At 42.8% G+C, this 25,088-nt stretch overlaps 1 protein-coding gene across 1 annotated transcript in view; it reads right to left on the minus strand.

Moving 5' to 3' along the window:
- Positions 1–290: 290 nt before the first annotated feature.
- CLASP1 (cytoplasmic linker associated protein 1) overlaps positions 291–25,088 on the minus strand; it is a 168,384-nt gene continuing 143,586 nt past the window's right edge. Inside the window, exons 34-41 of the mRNA XM_054278250.1 lie at positions 23,305–23,421; positions 19,586–19,736; positions 18,696–18,942; positions 17,750–17,940; positions 15,986–16,114; positions 5,642–5,848; positions 3,351–3,467; positions 291–1,606 (exon numbers count right to left, since the gene is read on the minus strand). Coding sequence (XP_054134225.1) covers positions 1,520–1,606; positions 3,351–3,467; positions 5,642–5,848; positions 15,986–16,114; positions 17,750–17,940; positions 18,696–18,942; positions 19,586–19,736; positions 23,305–23,421 — 1,246 coding nt within the window. The 3' untranslated portion in view covers positions 291–1,519. The remainder of the gene's footprint in view (positions 1,607–3,350; positions 3,468–5,641; positions 5,849–15,985; positions 16,115–17,749; positions 17,941–18,695; positions 18,943–19,585; positions 19,737–23,304; positions 23,422–25,088) is intronic.

Below are 25,088 nucleotides of genomic sequence, written 5' to 3' on the forward strand. Positions count from 1 at the left end.
ACTGGCATGGAGGCAAAGCCCCAGCTGGGATCCATGACAGGTTTGGGGTGGGCATGCCCAGCAGCCAGGATCCAGCCCAGGGCCAAACCCAGCACGTTAATTAGCAACCTCCTGCCTTCCCTGGTTACAGGCAGGCCAGGGGGAGCTCCCCCTGTGCAGGAAGAAGGGTCTCTGTTCAGGGAAGGGCAGTGCTGTGGGTATTTCATTGCTGCTGGTTTGCCTCTGACCTGGTCTGTGTCATCAGGCTGCAAATACCACACCCAGAGCACCCTGCTGCCAGCAGTGCCCCACTCTTCTGAAATGCAGAGCACTCAGCAAGCCTGTGCATGAAGATGGCACAAAGGAGGCTTCTAAGGGCAGTTAGCAGCACTGCAGGGTCCTCAGGAACAGGAGGGGCTGTGGCAGGCAACCAGCACTGTCCCAGCTGGCTCAGAGGTGCTTCCATGTGGTATTTCTGTTCAGATTCAGACACCCTTTCTGTCCTCTGGGATGAACATTTTGCCCAAAGTGCAAAGGAGCCGTGGGGACAAAGCCATCCAGCATCAGTGGGTCAGTCAGAGCAGCAGATCAGCCCTTTGATGCTACAGATTTCAAGGAAAACAGCTGGCACTGCAGTACAGCTCTGCCAGCTCCCACTGCCCACCCACTGACACACTCAGAGCCTAACCCAATCCCACCCACCCAACTCCACTATCCTATTTGCAGAATCAGTCCCAGAACTGGGTCTCAGGTTCCCTTTGGGGAGTAACAGGTAACCCGGAGAGTCTTTTGAACATATGAAAGAGCCAAATGGGTTGAGAGGGGAGAAGTATTTACAAAGTCAATGAAAAGAGCAAGAGCCCAGCTGTTATGCACAGCACAGCTGGCTGGATAGCAGTTAGAGAGAGATCAGCTCATCTGGGGTCTGTCAGAACTATGTACAAAACTCAGATGTTTAAAAAGAACCTACTTTCATTACTCACTTGGTATCTCTCAGTATTAAAGCATCTGAGGCTGGAATCACAGCCATACCTGCAAAGATCTCCCCATGGAGGGCCCTGTAAGTCAGCTAAGCTGCAACAGGGAGTACAGAACAGGAACACAAGACTTGAAAGAAGAGAAGGACCCAGCCAGAATGGCTGAGGGGAGAGAGCAGGTAATTAACACACAGGAACCAAAACTGGGTATGAACTAAACCCACAAGATTTGTTTGACTTTTACACGTGCCCAGGTTCTTGGACTCAGTGTTAGAATGCTAACCTAAACATATTTCTGAGATTTCAGCAGGCTATACAAATATGTTTAAGTATGGCTTTCTGATGTTCACTTTTAATGAAGACTGCGACACAGACCTTGCTTCCTTTACATTCAATACCAGTAAGATTCTACATAAAAGCTTTGAAGGGACTAAAATACTGATTGCAATAAATATCTGCATGGCCTCCTTGAGCTGATGGAGCGCGCCAGCGAAGAGTAGCAGAAAGGTCTGAGAGGCACCGTTGTTTGCTTCTAAGTCTACACACATGTCCACACATCTCCATTAACTGTGCGTTGAAACATCTGAAGAGGAGCTGCTGTTGCTGTTGGTGGTCTGTGCCCTCTTTATATACAAGTTTAGTAGCTTCATCTGAAAGAAAGAAAGAAACATCAGGAGAAGATGCCAGGAAAAAACAGAGGGGAAAAAAGCTGACTGCCAATGTAAAAACTCTCATTTCATAGTGAGCTCATTTTGGGGTGAGCTGACATTGGGCATTCTGGAGGAAAAGCAAGAAAACTGACCATATTTCAGAACAGAGACCAGAGGCTATGCCCAGTCCCACTGAAGTTACAGACAGACTTAATGGGATTTAGAAAAGCCTCTTCTTGTATTTTCACTTCAGCAGCCATCAGTTCACAGCCCTCAATCCTGCAGCCAGGCCAGGCCAAGCAGGATCCCCACAGAGGTCAGTAGGGCTGCAGGCACACTGGTGATCCAAGAGCCAAGGGTCTCCCTCCTAGGAAACACCCTGAACCTTCCCTGTTGTATAAAATGTTCTTTTTCAATGACATTATATCTTCACTAATGTGGTACATCTAGTGCAATTGCAGTTGTTATGACTATATACTTCCCTTGCACGGATTTGTTTTCTTTTGCCACCTAAACTCCAGATCCTGTAATGACTCATGTTACCATTTAACTTTAAACAGGCAGGCAGTCTGCATAAACCCAGAAGAATTACTTACATGTTTATAGTTACTGATGTGGTGGACTGTGTTTGTGGCACCTAGGATACTGGAATAATAAAGCCTCTACAATATTTTATAGGGGGATTTCCCAACATCTCAAATATAAACCTCAGCACACATAGCTGTCTCTTTGCAGAGCAATTTGAAGGCACAATTGCAATTTTTTTAGTGACAAGACAGAAATAAAATCCAAGTGTTTTTAGTCTCAGATTGTTTTGGTCTACACCACACTTCCTTACCCATGAAAGAAATTATGACTTCAAAATGACAGAATTAAGTCCTCTGAACTAAGTAGCTATTTCTGTGCACAGATTTGTTTCAGAAACAAAATCTGCAGAATTCATGTTAAAATTGCATAGAAATCTTGGGTATGAAGACTTAAAACAGCAGAAAAAATTTGTGGTGGCTTGTTGAGAGCTCTGAAAAGCAATCAAACACTAACACAAAATTCTTGTCTGAAGGATGGAGTTGAATTAAGGGCTTGGTTTCACTTGCAGCATCAGGTCAGAATTTGAGTTTTGCAGCTAGTCTGACTCCAGGGTACAAATTCCTTTGAAGGGTCATTTGAGCTTGCTGTTGTCCCAGAAGGAAAGGGACACACGTGCCCTGTTGTTAAGAGGCTTTACCTGCATCTCTACCAGCTGCTAGCATCTCACAATTTGCTGCTGAGAGGACCTGCTCTCCCACCATCCCCATGCATTTCCATCACTCTCTGCATGAGGATGCCTGTGTGGCCACAGAGCAGACTAAAAGCTATTTAATTTGTATTGCAGATCTGGTTTTCAGCCAGAGCAGCCAGCTGAGCCAGCTCACTCCACAATCACTTCTGGATGTAAAGTCAAAGGAGGAAGACAAATGTGGCTGGAGAAGGACCTGCTCAGAGGCAGCCTGCAGTTACACAAGATCAAATGTATCACAGAACCAATCTCCAAACACCATTAAAATTTTCTAAGTGGGATTTCAAATGCTCACACTGCTGAGCAGGTGCAGTGCTGCTCCTGTGGCATTTGTCAGGGTGAGAGAGGATTTAACAGAGTTCAGGGAACCTGACCCAGAGCTACAGTGAAGCCACTGGTCTTGCTGCTAGTAACAGCCAGCAGAATGGCTTGCAGTACCAAAACACCAGAGACACATTACTCATGTACCTTGCTTCCTGTGAGTTGTGCGAGATGAGGTTTCAGTTCTTCTCCAATTACTGAATAAATAGCCACTAGGCAAAATACACTGGCTTTTCTGACACTGCTCTCCGTGTTATCATAACCCTGGAAATGAGAGGAAAAGGTCAGAAGACAAACAGCACTCCCCAACACCCTTCCTGAGCAATACACTGCAGAGCTGATGTGCATTTTGCAAATGTGGCTGACCTAAGAGATCAATTTAAAAACCTCTGCTTAACATAACAGTCTGCAACCTGAATACTCAAAGAGCAAGAGAATGCAAACACCCTTTCTGTTCCTTCTGATATTACTTATTACTGTCATGTTGTAAGTTATTAATATCTAGTTATTTATAGCATTAGCTAACAACACATGGTTTCCTAACACAAGCTCAGGAGTCCATCAGATACACACATTTCTGTGTCCAGTTCAGATAACCATGAACTGTCCTGAACAGTCAGGATTCTTTGGAGGGCTGCTTACCTATCACAGAAGAAATACCACAGGAAAGAACATGCACAAAGACCCCTGTGCTGATCTCTGGCAGCTTGGGCAGAGCTCACACTAGCCAGCAGGTCACTCAGCAGCTATGGACAGCAGTGCCAAGCTCAGGCAGAGATGCATCACTCAGCAGCCATCCCACCCATGAGAAAGGCAGACACCACTCCAGCCTGCAGGATGCCAGCTCCTCTGGCTGCAGGGTGACCTCTGCCAGGAAAGCCAGAGGAGGGATGCAGCACAGCTGGGGCTGTCCCAGCTGCAGGGCCCAAGCACAGCCCAAAACAACAGTCTGCAATCCCACAGAGCACTGAGCTGGGAAAGCAGGAGACCTTGGTGAGCTCAGAGGAACTCCAAGCCATTGAGCATCAAGGTGGAGAAAAGGCTGAGCCTCCTCATCAGCACCAGGACAAGCACCACAGCTCTCCCCTGCCAAGCCCTGCTCTTCCATGGGGTGCCCCCTGTCCCTGGAGAGCCTGCTCCAGGCTGTTGAGCTGCACACTTGTGCCCACACTGCTGCTGACCCTCCTTGCCTCCTCACCCCTCTGCCAGGACCCTCAGCATGGTGAACAAGCACAAAGGTGATTCTCTCCACACACAGTCCTTCTGCCAGCATCCCAAAATACTTCCCAAGTGTAAGGAGTAAATTCCTTCTATCACTGAGTTTCTAAGGTAAGGAAATACCTCAGGCAGACTCTGCTCTGAAACAAGAACCATTTAAAGTAATTAAAGAGGACAAATAAAGCTGCCTTTTTAAAGGCATGCTGCTCTCAGATTTTTCCAGTGCATCAAAGCTTCGCTGTTCAGATTGTTGTCTCCAACAATGATGGCTAAAACTATTTTACAACAAAAGTTTAGATGAATACAGAATTGTCCAATTCCCAGAAGCTGAGATTTAAGAATTGCAAGAACTGACACTACAAAGTTGGGAAGAATGCCAGGATGCATAAGGGGAATTTCAGACTTTGCTCTTGTCCTTCCAACATTTTAAGCTCACAATGAGGAGGCCTCCTTATCCCAGTTCTTCATGGAATTCTTACCCACCTAAACACATCTCCTCCTTTCACTGTGACTGATCTGTTCCTGTCACAGTCTCTCCCCAGTAAACACACACATTTTCTCTCCTCCCTCACTGCTACTTCACATATTTTCTTCTTGTTTGCAGCCCCATCCCAGCACTGCCAGCTGCTTGTGCAGGGGACCAAAGACAGCACTGCTACAGCCAGTGCTCAAAGCTAAATCCATAGTGTCCAACTAAGCCTTGGCACTGGCAAAAACACAGCTCCCCACCCAGCCCGAGAGAGTTATGAAAGAGACTGAATAAAGTCAGCAAGCAGCTTGGTCCTAATTTCAGAGAGAAAAGAGGAAAGGAGCAACCTGCCTGCTGGGATTCAAATTCAAGTGCAAAGAGCACCATCAAAGCACAGAACAGCTCAGCAGAACGAAAGGGGAATTAAAGGGGACTACAAGATGTACAGAGACAGTGTAAAATGTGGCTAACTTCTATACTCAAATTTATTTCATGGCTGCTACTGGCTTATTTGGGAGTCAGGAAAAGGCATGCAATTGTGGAATATCCATGCAAGAAACTGAATTTTCCTTTCCTTAACATTAAAAGGATGAAAAATTCATATATAAAAATTTTATTTGACAAAAAAATTAAATAGCTTAATTTACTAAAATCTGGCCCCATAGGGTCCATCATTCTCCCTCCCTTGTGGCAGAAATGTCACAAATTAATGGTGACTTGTGCTCAGGAGCAGTGACATGGGATTCTGTACCTGTAACAACCCAGGAATGATATCAGGTAGGAGCTGATGCAACGACTCCTTGGAAATCCTCTCGATGACTTTTGTTTGCATTTTGATGGCAGCCAAGTTAATTGGATAGTCTGCAGTCTGAATGATGGGGCAGAGCACCTTGATGCACTGCTCGGGGTGGATGGAGCTGGCCAGGGTGGAAGCAGCTTCTTCAGCAGCTCTGACGACCTGGAATGAAAGTAGAGCAAAGCCTTATGTTAATGAGGTCACCCTTGACAGCCAACACTGCTGCTGTGTGCTAGGAATGACTGCCAGGAAATGCTTGGGGATGTTCATTAACAGATCTGCAGGAGGCTTTGTTGAGGGGCAAGTGACTCTGAGACTTCACACCCTCTGTCTCCAGTGACATCTTTGTTCCAGCCAGTGGCAAGAACTCCTTCCTGCCTGATGTAACTGTGTCAGAGTTGTGGCTAGGTTGAAAAAATGATCTGCCACCCAAGGCAGACAGGCACTCCCAATCCCAGGAGGAGAGAGAGGATGACATCTCTCCAGCCACTGCCAAAGAACCCAAACCCACCAGCTTAGACTTACACCAAAGGTTTCTCCTTAACCATTATCACAAATGGCTCTGCCACAGCTTCCAGTGTGCACTCAGTGCTGAGTGGCACCTGCCATGCTGAGGCACCCTGGCAGCTGTGTCCTGCCCCTCCCCAGCTGAACCACACTGCAGCCAAAGCCAGGTCACAGACACAAACTGTCCCTGACTCAGCAATGTAACCCATCCAGGCAGCACTGGGATCACCATACAAAATGGGAGCAAGAACAAGTGGAAACAGCAGCAGCACCCACCCTCTGAACCAGCCCACACTGTACAGGAGTCACACAAAGCAAGGATGATGCTAAATTCAACTCTACCCTGAGAGAAAGCAGATTCACAACTTTCACTCTTCCCCAGCAGGTAGGACAGCTAGTTCAAAGAAGAAAGACCCAAATCTGGTCTCTCCTCCCAAGAGAATTTATTAATTTTACATTCTGCAGTAATTGGATAAAAAAGAACAGGATGGGAAGGCAGGTTTTCTTTTTTCAAGTGTCTGTGCTAATTGCCAGGCAACAAAATGAAGCTTCCTCTTGGCTGTCCTCTTCCTGGCCACAAATAACACACTCCTTACTCCTTATGTTCTTGTTACAACACAAAAGATGGAGGATGCTATTTTCCATCTTCTCTCACTCCCCTCTTCTCAGGACTTACTTTAAAGGGAGGGTAAATCCTGAGCAGACAAATGCCCCCATGGGTAGACTTAAATCCAACACCTCAACTTTAAGAAGAAAGAAGCATTCACAAATCCTCATGTTTGGGCTCTTCCAGCTAGTCCCAGGCAGTCCCTAACAAAGCCCAGGAACATTAAAGCACCCTCTTTCCTGGTTGTGTGGGAGGCTCAGGTGCCCAGCACCAGTTCTCTACCTCCTCCTAAACTGAACTACCTGGGACAGTCTAAAGTCAGTACTTTGAAACCAGCACCAGAAAATCTGTCCCAGGCAATCTGCAAAACAGCAAATAAATCAAACCACAGGTCTCCTGGCACTTGGACTGAAACCATGGCTGCTGAATTTGTGTTGCTCTCCTCTCCTACACACTGTGATGGCATCAAACTCAGGGACTTCTCTTTGAGTAAGGCAGCTATGGACAGATGTAGCTCTATCAAGGCCTCAAAAGAAAGTGAGCTTTCATTATTTTTAAGCAGCTACTGTGGATAATGCATGAACAAGGAGTAGCTGGAAGCTTATCTTAGTCCATGGACTACAAAACACAAGGTTTAATTGACTTTCAAGAGAACAGCAATTAATAGTGAGCAGAAGGGATCATCTCCACCTAGAGAGCCAGCTTCACCCACAGTCACAGCATCCCAGCCATGCTGCTAACATTTATCTACCACTCATGCTGAGAGCTCCCTCCCTGAAACAGGAATGGCACAAGACACTTGTGTTCCCAGGAAACAGCAGAACTGCTCCTCTTGGCTTTTGGCATTCTCTAAGGCAGATCCAACAGTGAATGTGACCTCAGACACTTCACACAGCACAAGTATTGCATGCAGGCAAGATATGGGCAGGATGGTGAAACAACCTGAGATTTTAAACTGCCTCTGTACCAGCGCCCTATTTACAGAAATAAAGCTGCCCAAGTGCTCCATTTACTTCAAGCCTTTCTCAGCATTTAATTATAACATTAAAACACATTCCAAAATGAATGGCAATCCACAATGTGGTCAATATGAAAAAAAAATTCTTCCTGAAAGATCTGTGAATGAGCAGCTAGGCAGAATAGAATGCTTGCTTTCCCACTTACAGCAATTTTCCCTCTTCCAGCTATGTCTTTGCTAATTTCTTTTCAATTTCACACATGAGGAGCATGAAAGTTAATATTTTTCCACATAAGTTAGTACTAGCTTAGGAGCCAGCACTGTGTGATTTTGTGGGGAAAGCAGAGAAACACCCAAGTGCTTAAGGGAAATCTAATGCCAGGCTTTGATAGCACAGAGTGGAATTGCTGGAGCAGATTAAGCCAGGAGGTCTCTAAAGGAATCCACTTCCAGATACTGCAGCTTCTGATGTCTGCTTTCCACACATGATGGGAAGCATGGACTTAGAGGGCCCTGATATTTTACCATCAATTTAACTATTCACTAGCAAGCCACTAGCTTAAAAAACCCAAATATTACTATTTGAACACAGGCCACTTGGGATTTTGTTCTGCAGCAATGTCAAACAGGGTTGGAAGGATGTTTTCAGACACTCTCAGAAAGAAAAGCTGGCACATATATCACAACACACTAAAAGAAAACTGAAAAAAAAAATTGAACCTTATATTCTCTTGGTATCCCACTTAATAAAAAAGCAACAATATTTTAGTACAAACCTATGGCTAGACTCTGATCTCAAACACACTACCATTAAAAAAAGCAGTAGGTGAAAAATTTAATGAATATTCTATCTGGGTTTCAGCTCCATATTCTGTTTGCAGTATACTATGTCTATTAAGTTGAAGGTCTGAAGCAAGTCCATGAGACAAAAAGCCCATTAACCAATTCCAAGCACAAGGAACATTAAAATACAGTGAATTTTTAACAAAATAAGCAAGAGTTCAACAGCAACAAAGGTCACACACATTTTGCCCATCAAAAGGTGAGTAAGGAAAGTTGTGAAGGTACAGGAGTTATTTATACCCCTGACAGTCCTGCTTTCAGCACTGCTGCCCAGTTCTAGCATGGATGTGGCTACATTTAGGCAGTGGCTGGCTGTTTCACATCCCTTCCCCCAAACACAGGAGGATGCATTACACATGTCCAGCACGACAGGAGCTTGTAAATGTGACAACACCAGGGAGACTTGCAAGCCTCCCATGAGCGCATCTGGCAGACAATGTCTGCATCTCAGCCACACTTCAGCAAACTCCCTGAGCTGTGATTAACTTTAATAACATGTTCAGGTCTCACTGACATCAACAGCATTCCAGCATGTGCTAACATGCTGGTTTGGATGAGAGCCTCTGCAGGTAACAGCCCCTGGCTCCCTGGGGAAGCACCAGCAGGTGACAGGGCTTAGGAAGGGGTAAGGCAATACCAGCTGACAGTGAGCCAAAGGGAAAAACTCATCCCTGCTGGCACAGGAAGCCAAATGCCACCATTTTGCAATGCAAGTACCAGCCCTGTCCTTCCTGCTGGCTTTGGCAAAACAAAACACTCAGCCACCCAGAGAGACTCTGCATCCCACGAGGGGCTCTCAGTATTCACCCAGCTGGCTCAGAATTCTACTCACCTGGCACTGCCAGAGAAATCAGCAGCATTCCCAAACAGGGAAGTGCATTATCAGAAGGTACAACCTGCCAGGTCATTTGGCAACAAGAACATGCAATTGTGACAGAGTTTAGCAAAGACATTTTGCCATGAGGCACACCCCTTGTGCCTTGCAAATTGGACATACCTTACAGCATCAAAAAATCAAATGTCATTTTTAATCAGGGCTTTAACCTGACCACCAGACCTTAAAAGGAGTGGGAGAAATGAATAAACAGGATCAAGGAACAGGTCTTCCTCCCAGGTTTGAAGGCAAGATCAACAGATACACATTGGGAAGTGACAGGAAAGGCTCGTACTAACAGTGACACCACAATAAGTAGTGTCTATATAATCTACCCTTTAAGCCCAAGAAAATGAAAGGGTGCTGTTTGCTACGTGCTCAGACTGGAGAGCTTGCTGTCACAAGAGGATTAGAAGTTAGACAAGTTAACCAAAGGGAAAAAAAAAGCCAACCCACACAGGGAAGCAAGGCAGAACCACTCACACGGAAAGGTTTTAAGACAGCTGGAAGGGGGAAGAATATCCACAGGGAAGCATCACTGTATGCCTGCTTCTTGCTAGTGAGTCAGGGAGGGTATCAAGTCAAGCAAGATTTTTGTCTGACCTAATATAATTATTCTTCGGAATCTCAGAGATACGAAGTAAAAGTAGAAAAGCCATCAAATGATGACAGCAGCTGGAAGCAGCAGGTTCAAAAGGGTGGCTGTGAAGCAAGATGTGCAAGACTACAGAGAGCCTGCAGTTCTTTAAAAGCACAGACACTAAGCTGTATGTAAGGTATGCCACAAACATGATTTTACCTCCCAGTAAAAGCTTAGAGCAAACCATGGCTTGAACTGGATAGTTTGACATTGTTCAACACAGGGCAGGTAGCCCTGGAATGCAGATCTAAGAGATAGCTCTTGGCTTTAAAGCAGCAGGTTTTTCTCCTTTCTAAAGGCTTACCTTATGCTCTACACACTGGAGACTAGATTCAGCCTGACTTCTGCTGCCATAACATAAGCTCTGTGTGCTGGAGGGTTCCTTGAAAGACATCTGTGATGCACTGAGACCTTTCCAGTGACTCTCACAAAAAAGAAGTTTTTATACTTCCACCCAGCTTGTTTTAGGGAAGGAGCCATATTCACATGCACAAAGCCAGTGAGGTGCAGCACACAGAAAGCTGTTCATCTCCAGCAATGTCTTCCTTAATGCTACCAAGGAGCAAACTTCTTGTTAGGCAGTAACAGGTCAGGCAGGCCCAGGAATATGCATGGGAATTGCTTCCTGATTTCAGTGTGAGGAGATATGTTGATGTGCAGCATTAGTGTGATCAAGACAGCGACCTGTCACAGAGCCTTCCTTTCAAACAGAAAAGCACATTGGAATCATCAAATCACAACATTTGCTGGACAAACTTTGGATGACAATTCCCACTGGTTTACCTGGTTAACAGAGCACTGCAGCCACAGGATCCTATTCATCTAAGACAGCCAGAGCTCAGACTCCATCTCTTCCACTCAATTTCTTCTGCTCAGCTACTACACTTCATGCATTAACATGTTGCTTGCTGTCTGACAGCTGCAGCAATCAGCTTACGAGTTTTGAATAGTTTAATTTCTGCTCTAAAGAGGCACAAAGTACTGGAAAATAAGTAAAGAAAAATGTCCTGACTCCCCTAAGACATGCCAGGCTCATGGGCTACACAGGGCATCAGTGTAACATGTAGGATCTCAGCAAAGCAGCACCTGTGGCACCTGGATGAGAGCTTCCCACAGGAACTCAAGCTCCTTTGGGAAGTACTTTGGGAGTACTCTGCCATGATTGCTAGTTCCAGTGTCTCTGCAGAAGGTTGTAGAGGATGGGGCAGTGCAGGCAAAGCCTCACTGAAAGTTTAGAGGCTTTGTACACCACTGTGAAACAAGCAGAGCATCAGAGAAATTTATTAAGCAGAAGAACAAGGTTTTGCTTTCATACTTACAAGGCATGTGCCTGGGCTTTTGAGCCAATTTTTGCCATCTAGAGGTGGTTACTTAAAGCCTGTATAATCTGATCTGGAGGGGAAGGAGGTTTACCAGTACCTAGTCAGGCAAACTCCCATCCCTGAAGGCTTTACAGTCTAATTCAGACAGGAACAAACAATTATGGACTTGGTTTCAAAGCAGGAAGTGGACTCAGCAATGGGTGAGATGAAAAAGCAGTGTGATTTTTATAAGGATTCAGAGATGAAGTAGATTAGACTGCTTCTCCTGGGCACTAAACATTTGAAATGTATTGGGAAACTGAAAAAGCACATAAACATATATTATGAAACATCAGTGACTGCCCAGCTGCAGCACTCTGTAGCTTCCAGCACAGACTAAGTAACAATCTTCAGGACTATGATAATTTAGTGCTTTTCTTTTTGCAGAGACCTACATAGATCATACCATCATCAGAGGACAGTTAAAATATATAAATATTAGAGGCCAATCTAAAAGCACCTCAGCAAGATAATAAAAATTATCAACAGGTAATGGGTAACTGATTTCTTCTTCTCCCTCTTTCAGAGGGTTACAACAAAGAATGTACAACAATAAGCATCCCAATTATGCTTATGGACTTTCTATATCATAAAATACAGAAATTAGATATCTAAGATATGGCACAGGATCCTTTCCTTACACATAGAAAACAGCCATCAGTTAAGTCTATAGGATTTGTGCCAGAGACAGAAGCTGGGAATTAGCTATCCTATGATTTCTAACTCTGCTGCTGATTTCCAAGATACTAAACTATTTCTGTTTTAAAATACTCAATAATAAGAAATCATCCTCTTTTTTGCTGGCAAGGATCTGAAGCAATGTCATTATCAGCAGTATGGGGTCAGCAAGCAGAATCTCTCCTTAGTTATGGGTGAGTAACTACACTGGAACAAATGAGTTAATATTAACTAATTGGCAACAGAAAGATGGTTCTCTTCCAAATGACTACAAACAAAGATTGATTAAAATCAACAAGATTTAATATCATCCACAACTTCAATTATGTTCTAATGCTCCTAAAGTAAGTGAAAGGCATTTACATGCCAACCCCCCTAAATGTTCCCAGTTATGACTGAAGCAGGCTTGACTCTTCACATCACCCCATTAAACCAACAGCATTGAATAGACTGTTGTGCTACAAACAGTATAAAAACAGGACAAAGTTAAAAAATGCAAACTAAACATGAATCCCAACCCAGAGCCCTCTAGTCTGTAGCCTAGGGTTACATTAATTTTGACCTGCTATTGAGGTCTGTGCTTTGCCAATCTCCTGCATTTGCACTCACAACAAGGTGTGACTCAGCTCCAGCTCCATGTACCAACTTTTCCTCTCCCATATCCCTGAGGGGAATTGTGGTGCTCTCAGCTGTGCTGCTCTGCTGATCCCAGACCTTGCCTTCAGCAACAGAAGGCAGACGAGTTTTAGCCATGGCAAAGACCCAACTGTCTAAAGACTTCTGCTTGGCCTTGGAAAAACAGCCAATTATCCAGGCATCCCAAAATATCCAACTGTGCTACCACTGTTTTGATACTTCCAACTATGTAATCTGGAATAAAGTCACAGGCCTTTTCTTGTTTAAAAAGGAAAAGAAACTTTAACTGGATATCAGCACTCAGCTGGGGGAGGTGGTGATATTTGCTGGTTGGTGAATATATTGTTTTTGACATGTGATGTCTCCTGGTGATGCTGAACAACAGCAATATTGGAATTTGTGTAGACAAACAAACCTTCCTGATTTCCAAATAACTGCCTCCTACTATGACTTCTTGGAGACAGTACCCAATCTTTACAGTTCTGCTCCTCTTCAAATTCCCTTTGCTTGGTCACTTTAGATTGAGTCTCTGTGGGTCCCATATAATTGAACATGTGAGCAGTAGCTGGGAGCAGTTAGTAGTCCCTGTGCTGAAGGGGAAATTCAGGTAAAAAAGACTGAAACAGATACAGCTTGCTCAAAACAGACATTTTCTCCTGAGTTACACAGCCTGTTGGACACCAAATAATCAAATCATAACCAAGGATCACTTCAGTCTTCTGCTACAAGGCAGAAGCAGCCCAGAAACATAAACTGCAGTGTCATCTTATCAGGGCATCACTGACACAAAGATTAACCCTTTCCCAACTAAATTATATACCAGCTTTTCTTGAAATAGTTCTTACAGTCTAGAGGAAGATTTGATTTTATGTAGTGTAAAAATAGTGCAACCACTCCCTTTAATACTGCTCTGATATAGTGAGAAAGCAAGCTGTAGAACAGACTGCTCAGCACCTCCTTTCCCTCTTCAGCTATCCTTTCCAAGTGCCCTTCACTCCCAAACTGGTGGATCCTCATTTAATCCCCTGCTCAGTGGGATCCAGTCAAAGGGCAGCTCCTCCTGCCCTCCTGGAGAGAGCAGGGCCACAAAGTCAGCAGAGGGACTGAGCTGGAGGGCCACCAAGGGAAGGGAATTGGTGACCTCCTGGCTCCAGGCTATGAGTTTGACCAACTGAGCCATGCCCAAATGATCTCTCAGTTAATTTTTCACAGACTTAACTGAATCAGCAAGTCCCAACTACAGGTAAAAGTACTTTGAGCATATTCCCAGGTATATATTTAGCCTAGCTCATGTGGATACTCAAGTGCAAGTATCTTTCTTAACTTCAGGAATGCTATCCTTAAACTACTGACAGGCAGATGATACTTTCCTGGGCGGCACCATGGTTCTGAGAGCCTCACTTACACAGGGATCAGAAAATATTCATACACAGAATGAAAAATCCAAAACCAATGTCCCCACTTAATTCAGCTGTGCACACACAGTGGATGGCAAAACAGGAAAATACCTGCAGTGTCCTGCTGTGACAGCTGCCCCACAAAGGTCCCACTGCAGCTGCTGATGTCTCATTATGAAGCTGCTGGGAAAGCCATGTCAAATCAAAGCCACACTATGTGCAGCACAGCAGCAACTTGCTGAGCACAGCACAGCTCAGTTATTCTATAAAGAAGTGGCAGAACTCACACCTCTCATTCCTGGTTTATCTTTCCCTGTTTTTCCCCGGGAGACACCTCATGCAAATCCTAAAGAACCTTTCCACACCACAGGAATTCAGAGGCATAAAGCATGGTGCTATCAACATCAGTCTTGACTTCTGTAAAACCCACCAGTCCCACAAGGGCAGTGAATTCTGAGGGACATTAAAAACAACGCCAGGGACTATCTGGAAAGGTCCTGCTAGAAATGTTAGTTCTGGAGGATTCTCAGACAAAAAATACAAAGGGCACTGAGTCAAGGTGAGCTGAGAAGCATGCAAGCAGGAAAACTTGCCAATAAAAGGCACTCCTTCAGAACATAATGTTTTGTCTGACTGCTTTATCAGAATATCAATTTACAACTGCTTCTCACTACTCTGAACTGAAAAAGACAGGGCTGCAAAGGCTCTAAATCAAGAAGAGGAAGGTAGGCAGAGTAGGGTGGCCCTCATTCACTAAAGCATTAAACATATTCTACTTCTGTATTTTAGAGAAATCCAGACTGTTATTTTCTTTCCCTGAGGGTGTTTTTTGTTTGGCTGTTTTGATTTTCAAAACGTACAATTTCTGCTACCCATGGTTAAATAATCTTGTGTCATTCACCCAATGCTCTGGAGCAGTCTGGTCTATTTTAATAATCTTTTCATGACCAAATATCTTCAGAGACGCCTAAAACTGCTAATTTAGAATAATCCTGTTGTAGAGAAGAATAAATGCCTTAGATTTCAAACCAAGGACTTTGGTAACAAAACCATCACAGACCGCTAGGGAAGTTCTGGAAGCACTTTCCAGAAGGTTTAGTTCAAACTTCCAACATGCATGAGGTAGATTAGAAGATCCAACTTGGAAATCAATCTACAAACACTAACTTTAAATGTAATTTGAATTGATCTACTTAAAATATTACCATGTCCCTTTATTCTAGCTTTACTGCAGAATACTTTCAGTTTTGTACATGAGTTCTCTAACAAAAAAGAAAATGCAATTCACCCTTTGCTTCTTCCTCTGCCACTGCAGCATGGCCTCTGTCCATTTTCTCCTGTTACTCACCAGTTCCCAATTTTCTAGCACAGCCCAATTTCACCATTCAGTTTTCACACACAATTCTGCTTAACACAGCCTTTGTGTTCTCCAGTACATTTTGTATTCTTACCTGTACACACAGAGGCAGCACAGTGCCCCCAGCATGCTCTAAAAAGTAATTAAACATGCACTTCTTTCCTACAGTTCTCAACCTGTCCCAGAATGAGCAGGGAAATTAACAAACAGTGGCATACCACTCCAGACAGCTCCAAGGCCACATAAATAGCTCTGACAGTCTCCACTTTTTTCCTCACTGTTTCAGCATGTAAAAATCCTGTCTCTTCATACCTGGGAGACTTAATACTGATTTGTTCCACTGTCAAGAAGACTCAACACGTTTGCCTGTTAAGCCTTACAGGTCCTACCTTTCCTCAGCAGGTCCATGTTGCTTTTCCAGTAGCTGAAAGGTTCACTCACCTCCTTGTGGGAATCCTTATGTGCTTCCAGTGTTTTCATGATAGTCAACTCTGCGTAGTTCTTGAACCGCGCCGGCTGGTTCCGCAGGATCTCCCTTAGGACCCGCAGTGCCAGGGCTCTGATTGAATGCTGTGTCAGGAAAAACAGACATTAGAAAAAGATTAGAAAGAGTCACTTCTCAAAATTGTAGTTTGAAGTGAATTCTCATGGCTCATCAGAAATTTGCATGGCTCTCTACGCCACCAGCTCCAGTGGAATGAGCAGTGGAGTCAATGTAACAAAATTCAGAACTGGGCTCCTTGCTTGCTCTTGCACAAAAAGCCACATAAAATTACTTTTCTCACATACACAAGAATCAGAATTACTACTTTCCTAAATTCCATTTTCTTTTGGCAATGAAGTACAAATTTGTACTCAGAGGAGGACATCTACATTACATGAACATGTATGTTTTGCCTTTCCTCTCTTGCTCAGCTTGGCAGATCCAACTGGGCTCCATCCATGCCACAAAGCTGTTTTTCATGTACTAAAGAAGTAAAACTGACTTGTCCTGTAACTCCTATGGAAATTACTTTCAAGGACTTAAGTTACTGTAGTCAACACTGATCTATGTCTTCATCCTTCATATCAAAAGATCATGAGCAGAGGGGATTTGTAACAGCTGTTTCAACTTCATAACTTACATTAAATTTTTGACCTGTGGCCATTCCAAATAGATGTCATTATTTCAGCAGACAAATACGTACTTTACTTCATCCTTTTCAGTCCTTAAAATATGTGCTTTGCTATTCATCTGCAAAGCTCCTACAGTAGCACAATTCACGTGTAGTTAAGACAAAGTCACCAGACCTTGTGATACTTGTGTGATGGTGCTATCATTAAACAAGTAAAACTACAGCAGTTCATGCTCAAACTAAGAACAATGACTAAGAAAATGTTAGCAACCTACCCTGCTTCAGAATTAACAGTTCTGAGAGCATGATATGTATTTTACAAGTAGTATAAAAAATACAACAGATTTTTGAATCAGATGAAACAAAAAAAAGAACTGTGAGTGCTTTGAAGCCTCAGTATTGTAACACTCAGATGGAGCATGGCTCTGATGTGAAGGTGCAGTGGGGTGTTGAGCCTTTACCAAATATCATTGAGCTGCAAGTTGAACAAATATCCCCAAATGGAAAAAATCCTAGCCTGTACATTTCCACTTTGATCAACTACCAAACATAAAGCTGTGATAATAACAAAGTTTTTTTTAACATTTCAAAACAAGATCCCCTATAAAAGCAGCTTGCTCTTGATGACATTTTTACAAGAGACAGAGACTCATCCCATGAGATCTAATACCCTGGGTCTTTAAACCACCCAGGGGAAAAAAATTAATTTATTTTAGAATGCCTTTATTCTGCTTGCTGGGAATGGGTTTATATAGCTAAGAGCTTGTAACTTCATTCTAACTCAGAAGAAAATAACTGAAGCCTTGACAGTTTCTTACTAGACTAGAACTTCTTTTCTGATTCTAGTTCAATTTCCTATCTATTTATTAGTAACACTCTGGAGGGAGGGGAAAAAACTGGGACATTTTGGAGTAACTTAAAACTCTTCAGTGAACAGAGTGAAAACTAAAGAGTTGTTAAAATTCAAAAGAAAAAATGAGCAGTGCAGTTATCACTGATGAGTGGCAGGTTTCATTTAAACTGGTGTGTAGGAATTATTACCCAAGACGAAGCAATGGACAGGAGAGTTAAGACAAAATCTACATCTCACATCTTTGTCTCCAAGCGTTTCCAGCAGCAAGAGCAGAATGGTTTTGAAATGCTCCTCCCAAACTCCAAGATTATCCTCCCTTGTGATCTTCAGCAGTTCCAGGAGAGCTCCTTTCCGCTCCTCCACCCGCTCGTTGTGGTTGGAGAGCTCTTTCAGAAGATCAGCCACCAAATCCGAATGGTCAATGGGTACTTCTAGGACAAATGGCAGCAAATCATTTGGAGAAACGGGGAAAAGATCAAAGGTGCCAAGACTGCTCACCCTCTATGGAATGAGGTTCATGTAACAAGAGCCCCCCAAAAATGCATCAATGTCCAGGTAGTCTCAGTCAAGCAGGCAACAGAATCAGACTAGCCCATAATTTAACCTGAGTTCATAGCAGGGCTCATGCATCTGCACGTGGCTTCTAATGAACCAGGAAGAGATGGCAATTGGATTTCTTCCAGTTCCAACAATTACTTCTACAAGATGAGAACTGCCGTGGTTTTTCCCAGACATACACACCCAAAACCAATGGTCACATGTATGACCTTTAGAATAAAGTACAGTGACTCATCAGTGTACTGCAAAAGAATAAAGCTGATGTGTAGCTGCACTTAATGAAGTCAAACACTCAATAACAACAAGCTGTTGAGTGAGACATTTCAGCCATGAAGAGGGGAAGGTCTCAAAGCAGTGTCCCTGCAGATGCATGTGGATGCTTAAGGGAGTAATTTACAGGAAACCCCAGGCAAACAAGAATCAAAACCACAGTATAACATTTTTTCTCAGTATCCATAGATGAGGTTCTGCTGGGACATGAGAACAAAGGGTATTTCATACCAAGCTTTGGCTCAGATGCAATGTAATACACAACACATGCACAGGCAGGCACGTATCTGAGGGCACTAGGCGTACAGAGTGGCAGTGAGCTGCCTGCAGTGCTACAAGGTGAGCGGATACAAACCATCCCGGAGCTGATCCATGTCGTCATCAAACACTGCTTCCTTCAGGGCAGTCTTGTCGTAAGTGTTAATGGTGTCAGCGTAAGGATAGGGGTTGTACTCCCGAGCACGGGGCCCCGAAAAGGCGCGGGGAGGCTGCGTGTTCAGCAGGGAGGTTTTGTTATCCAGAGCCATCCTGCCGCCTTCCACAACGTCACCGCTTCCGCGGACATCGCCACTAGGGAGAGCAAGGCCACCATCCCGAGACACCTAGGTGAATCGAACAGAGGGAAAAAAGAGAGGTTCAAAATTCTATGGAAGCTGTAGCGTTTTTGGAGTTCACCCACCAACAGGAAAAGGCACAGATTTACTTGTATTATTTATCCATAATACTTACCTAAAACTTTGATTATTATCTCTTTCTTTCACACAACTACACTTGCTCAAAAATATCTCATGATCACAGTTTCTGGAACCACTCTTGCAGCATAAGACACTGTATGAGCTGTGCACTTAGAGTGATCACAGGTCCTAAGCCTGTGAGGGAAATCATCCATGCATTTGAAGAACTAACATTTCCCATTACAGACATGACTACACACACTCTATGCAAGCCATCACTGAGCCACGCTGAGCCTGAGGAACACCAGCACTGCTTCCATCTTTCACGGCACTTGCACAGAAGCCCAGTGATCACATTCCACAGGAGGCCAGAGGTCAAAGGGAGCCAAGGGAAACAGTCAGTGAAACCCCATAATTAAGGTATAAGAAATTAACAACCAATAAGCAGAAGATGCCTGTAAGAATATAGCAGGAATAACTGGATTTTGTACACTAACAATCCACAGACAGGTTTGATCACAGTGTTTTAAAATTTCATCTACTGGGGGAGAGTAAACAGCAGAACACTTACAATGTCACAGTCCTTCTTTCCATCACGTTTGATTGGCTCATTCAGGTCCTCTTGACTACGGAAACTAAATTTCTCAATTGCTTCTGTGACTCCACGAAGAGAGCTGTAGATTTCATCAGAGTTTAGGTTCTCCGTGTCATAATCCAGCATACTAAAGACCAAACGCATATGAAATGTTACAAATGAAACTGGAATCCGCTTCTGACTGTCAACAAAAACAAGCTGGAGACATATGGTTTGGAGTGCCCTTTCTAACAGTGACTTGTAACACAACATGGATGGAATCAAAGCAGAGTTCAGGTCTGAGCTTCCCCTCAAATGGGGCTAAAACAAGGAGAACACATTGCTGTAAGTGAAGGGAAAGCAGGTCCACTGTTTCTTACACTCAGTAAGTGTGCTACCTTCTGTAAACCAAAAAACCCTATCCCCAGTGTGGCAGTGGCATAATTTAAAAAGGAAAATAGTATCAATCACTCTAAGAACTCAAATGATTGTGACAGCTGGCGGAAATGAAATCAGTGAAATTTATGTTTAACAATATATGAAACTAGACATTTAAATGGAAAGGAAAACTTAACTTGACATAAACCTTAGTCTAACATGGCCCATTTTAAAGTAGTAAAACCTAACTCACTTGCACAGTGCCTTGATAAAAAGAGCATTTCAGTACTTGGCCTAAGTTTGGGAATTCTCTCACTCAAACCTGACACCTTCTTGCAGTTTATCAGCTCCTCAGAAATTTCTGAGCCAAAAGTTTTGGGATTCCTTGAGGAGTTATCCAAAATTAGGTCCCATGATCAAATGCCTTGCATGCAAGGGCAGATGATATTAAAGATCTGGCAAAAGAGAAGTTCCTACAATCTTTGAGAAAATAAAACAGCATTATTGGCAGGGCTTTGCTCTATCTAGGAGAAGTTGAGTTTGCATGACAATCACTAAATTAATAGATCCAGCAAGACAGAGCAATTTCTGGCGGAGTCTCAGATCTCAGTAGAGCCAGAAGCAAACAGACTGAATCAGACATTTACATCAAGTTGTTTGTCAATAAATGCAAGAAGTGGCTCCCTACAGTGGTGAATTACTATTTCATAACATTTTGGGAAGAATGACAGGATAGGCTTGGAGGCAGATGGCTGAACTGAGTTGTGTTCCTTTTCCACAAAAGAAAGATTCCCTATGAGGTGGGTGGGGGAAAAACCCAAACAAACAAACAAGAAAATCCCTTCTGAATTCCGCATACACAGCTGTTATTTTCAATGGAACCAAAAGCAGGATATTAAATATCTACTAAATATCTAGAACCACAGCTTTTTTTTTCTGGAAGAAACTTGGGGACTTCAGACAGAGGATAAGATGGGCTGCCCAATTCCTTTGGGATTAACACACTGAAAATAGCCATAATCCCTGGCTCCCAAGCAACGTGTTCGCACTACACTCACACAAGCATCAGCACCATGTATTTTGGCAAAGAAACCAAAGAACAATTCCCCAAACAGTGTCTGGCAGACCAGGGAGAATGAGCAATCATTTAAGTGACCAAGATCAGGAAACAAAAGCTGTTCATAAACCTACAGAAGTTGAAGTATTTAAGGCTTTTCAGACAGCTGAACAACAGTAATGCACTGTGATGGCTTTCCAGACAGAAGGCAAGGCAGTTTTTAGGTTCTTTAGAAGTACCAGTCAGGAATGGGAAAATCTTTGTTTCATACAACCTCAAAAATATGCGTTTTGAGCTCAAGCACGTTTAATTCACAGATCTTAGTTGTTCATGTAACTTTGAAGTGGGCAATGAAACCCCCATTTGAAAAGGTATACATGTGACTGTACCTGTGTTCTCACACCAAGAGATGACATGACTTACCAAAGGTCACACAATTAAATCCATAGCAGAAAAACCAAGAAATAATCACAAATATAATACTGACAATAAATCTGCTGAAGTCATCACTTCTTTCCTCAGGGATGAATTCTGCCCTACACTGTCACCAAAGAACAATGAGAATACAGACTCTTCAGTGCTAAGAGACTAAGGTAATGTCTCAGAGCCACCAATCTGATAGATTTGTCAAAGCACAAACCCACATTTTAATAAAGATCTAAAGAATCCAGTGATTTCATATATCAGAAGTAAGCCTGTGTAGGAGGTCACATTATGGCTGTGCTCTACATGAATGAAAATTCTACAATGTGAACACACGTCTCTACTGACAGTATGTGCACTGGAATACTTCACAGACAACACAATGGGGGGAATAAAAGCAAAATGGAACTACACTCACCTTTCAGGAAAAAAAAAGGCACAAAAGGGAAAAAAAATTATGACCCATGCAGAAAACTAGAGGAAAGGCACAGGATGAATAAGAAGTGAGTAGAGATGAGCAGTGTTTAGGGATGTCACAACATTATTTTCCATCTGCTGCACAAAACCAATGCAGCTGTCTGTAAGCTTATAAAGATACAATTTGGTAGTTTTCCAGTCTGGCATGAAATACATTTTACTTCCATAAATTGTTATTCAGTTTCCAATCCAAACTATGTGTAAGTAGCCCACAGTTTAGCCTCTTCAAGCAGTACACAGTAACTCATGTCCTTGCACTTTCAGGCTCTGGGCTGGAATATATGTTACATTATTCCAAACCGTATTATCTGGTGTCAGATAAAAGGAGACAGAAAAAACACTCTCAACTAGTTTTATTCCAAAAATTAATATGGATCCCCTCCATAGATATCTCCACAGTGTCCTAGCAGAGTCAGAACATTCATCTGAAGTTTTTAATTCTGCAGGCATTCACAGGGTTACCTACTACTGCATTCTACTTTCTCTCTCAGATGTTACAGGTTCTCAAACTTTGAGGCCTCAAAGAAAAATTCCTTTGCTTTTTTTCATTAGTTTTTCATTAGGAAAAATGAAAGTCTTTCCTTTTGCTTTAAGGAGAGACTATATATAGTCCTTCTTCAGGTAACAGACATATCTAAGTCAGGAGAAACCACATTTACAGATGGGTTTGTTGTCAGGGTTTAAACTTTAAAAAATCCAAGGAATTTAACAGAGATCTGACAAATTAAATTTGTATTCAGGTTGGGTTTTTTCCTTAAAACTAGCATACAGCTTTAGTCCACTTTATTGATCCAAGAGCTGTATGCAGACTGGAACAATATGTGAGGGCTCAGGAGGAGGAACAGATGTCGAAATTGCGATTGATAAACTCAAAATCTTGTGGTTAGGACAATTTTAATTTCAATGCTACAAATTTCCAAGATGTTCCACAATCACAATATACAAGCAAAGCTCTATGTGAAGTCACTTCTGAGCTGTATGTATCCATCTGAAGGTCCTCTAGTGCCACATGCACAGTGCAGCCAAATTGAAAGATCCTGCCCCTGGTATCATAACGCAACCAGTGCCTGCCAAAAGTGCTCAGCAACTGTGTTCTGCATTGGAAACTGACTGTGAAGCATCTCCCCTGCCATCTTCTTGAATGGGTGAAAGAGTCTGGAAAAATCAACTTTATTTTATCCCCACTTATATGCTCCATCTTCCCCAAGCAGCGAGCAAATGGCCGCCTGTCACCCCTGCTCTCTGAAAGGTATCATCATCATCTCTGCTCCTCTTGCAACCAAAGCCTCTGCAAGTCCCACATTTGAACAAATCCCGTGGTGTGAAAGGTAAATAATACTGTGACACCTCAGACAAGGTGGTTTAACAGGTAGCTTGTTACCTGGGAGAGTAAGAGCGTCTGAAAGTCTTGTGGGAAGGAGCAGTGGGGATGGAGTTAGGCTGAGAAAGGGGAGGGGGGTGCTTCGACAGCCCATCTGCACTCCAACCCCAGAGCCGACTGCCGTGACCAGAGGAGAAACAAAAGAGAGAAAAAACAGAGAAAGGAGAGGGAGGAAAAAAAAAAAGAAACTATAATCTGAGTGGCTTAGTGCTGTCATGCTGCCTTGGAGAGAGAAAAAAATTAATAGAAACAAAATTAAACAAGAATACTCCATTGCACCTCACAAGTCTTTGTTTTGGTCTTTATTATTCATTTCCATTTTTATTCCTAACATAATATGATTCACAAAAAATCCAGTCCCTGCTTGTACTAACCAGTAGATTTCACAAATGGATATAGCCTCCATAAACAACTCCATTTATAATGTTCTACGCAAGCAATCCCTGGCCACACGTGTATTCAAACTCTAAGCAGGTGTTTCTAAGCAACAGGATTTCCTTGGAAGAAAGAAAAATTGGAATTTATTTTTTTATTAGACACCTGAAGATACCTTATAAAGTTAGTCTCCTGGTGCCTCTATAAAAGCCTGTAGTCAGGCCCTACATAATCAGAAAACCTTTGCAGGACTTAAGATCTGATCCTGCTTCACCAGATTCAAACTGAACCCAAATATGCAGCAAGTGAAAAGTCAGTCTGGAGTGTAAATGTATCATGGGGACCTGGCCCAGGTCTCAGCAGACAAAGCTGGAAAGACTGGGTGAAACCAGCCTTTGAGTTGATTCAGATTGCTCCTTAAACTTTCACAGGCCCCTTTAAGTTATTGTATGACCCTGTGCCTTTGGGTCAAGACATCCATTCCTGTGTCAATTTGTCCAACCTCTGCTTTTGTCCTTTTCCTATTACAGTACATGGATTTTCAAAATCACCTTCCAAATGAGAATAGATGCTTCAGCTGGTGGAGTATTCACAACACTACTTTGTTTCTATTACATTTCAGCACTTTGTGTTGGATATTGTCTTTGTACATATGCAAGTGAAAGATACTTTCACATGAGAAGTGACAAACAAGTCAAGAATTGCTCCAGTGCAAACAGCAGCAAAGCCAGTTAAAAAACTCCTCTGAAGAGCAGTGTCAAGAATTTCACTCATTAACCAGCAATCAAATCCCACAGCTATTACATGCCAGTATTATCAAGGAAATACTCCAGACTGCTTATCAGAAGTTTCACAGCTCAGGTCTCACCTACCTGAACACAGGCCACCAAACAATGCAGGTTTGTTCTTATTGCATAAAGTGAGTGGCTTATTTTAATTCTGTTTCCATGTCTTTGTTGGCTCAACTTAATACTGAAAGTGTCAATCAAATTTTGTTTTTAATGGTATTTTTATTATCAGTGAAATAACAAATATGTAAACTTACATAGCCAGATAAAATTGTAGCCTTTTATTCTGATGCATTTCCTCTAAAGATCTTTGAAAGACTGAATTGTTTTCTTTAATTTTGGGTGATTTTTGTTTATTTGCTTTCAATAATCAAAACTCAGCACAGGCTTCCGGGCTACTAATAATGGCAGAAACTCATTCCAAATGTATTCATTCAATTACTCCTACAAAATTCTAATATGTGAAGTTCCCAACCTGAATGTAAAATTTAAGTTGCAGAAGTCATTTTACCATTCAGAACAGTTATTCTAACACCAAAGGACTTCACAACCTAGTGTTTGCCACTTTGTACAAAACATCATTTATTAAATCTCAGAACATTTCCCTGTCCTACACAAACC

The sequence above is a fragment of the Melozone crissalis genome, unplaced genomic scaffold (genome assembly GCF_028551555.1).
Source record: "Melozone crissalis strain CALT ecotype California unplaced genomic scaffold, PUWL_Pcris_2 ptg000023l_1, whole genome shotgun sequence".
Taxonomy (NCBI): domain Eukaryota; kingdom Metazoa; phylum Chordata; class Aves; order Passeriformes; family Passerellidae; genus Melozone; species Melozone crissalis.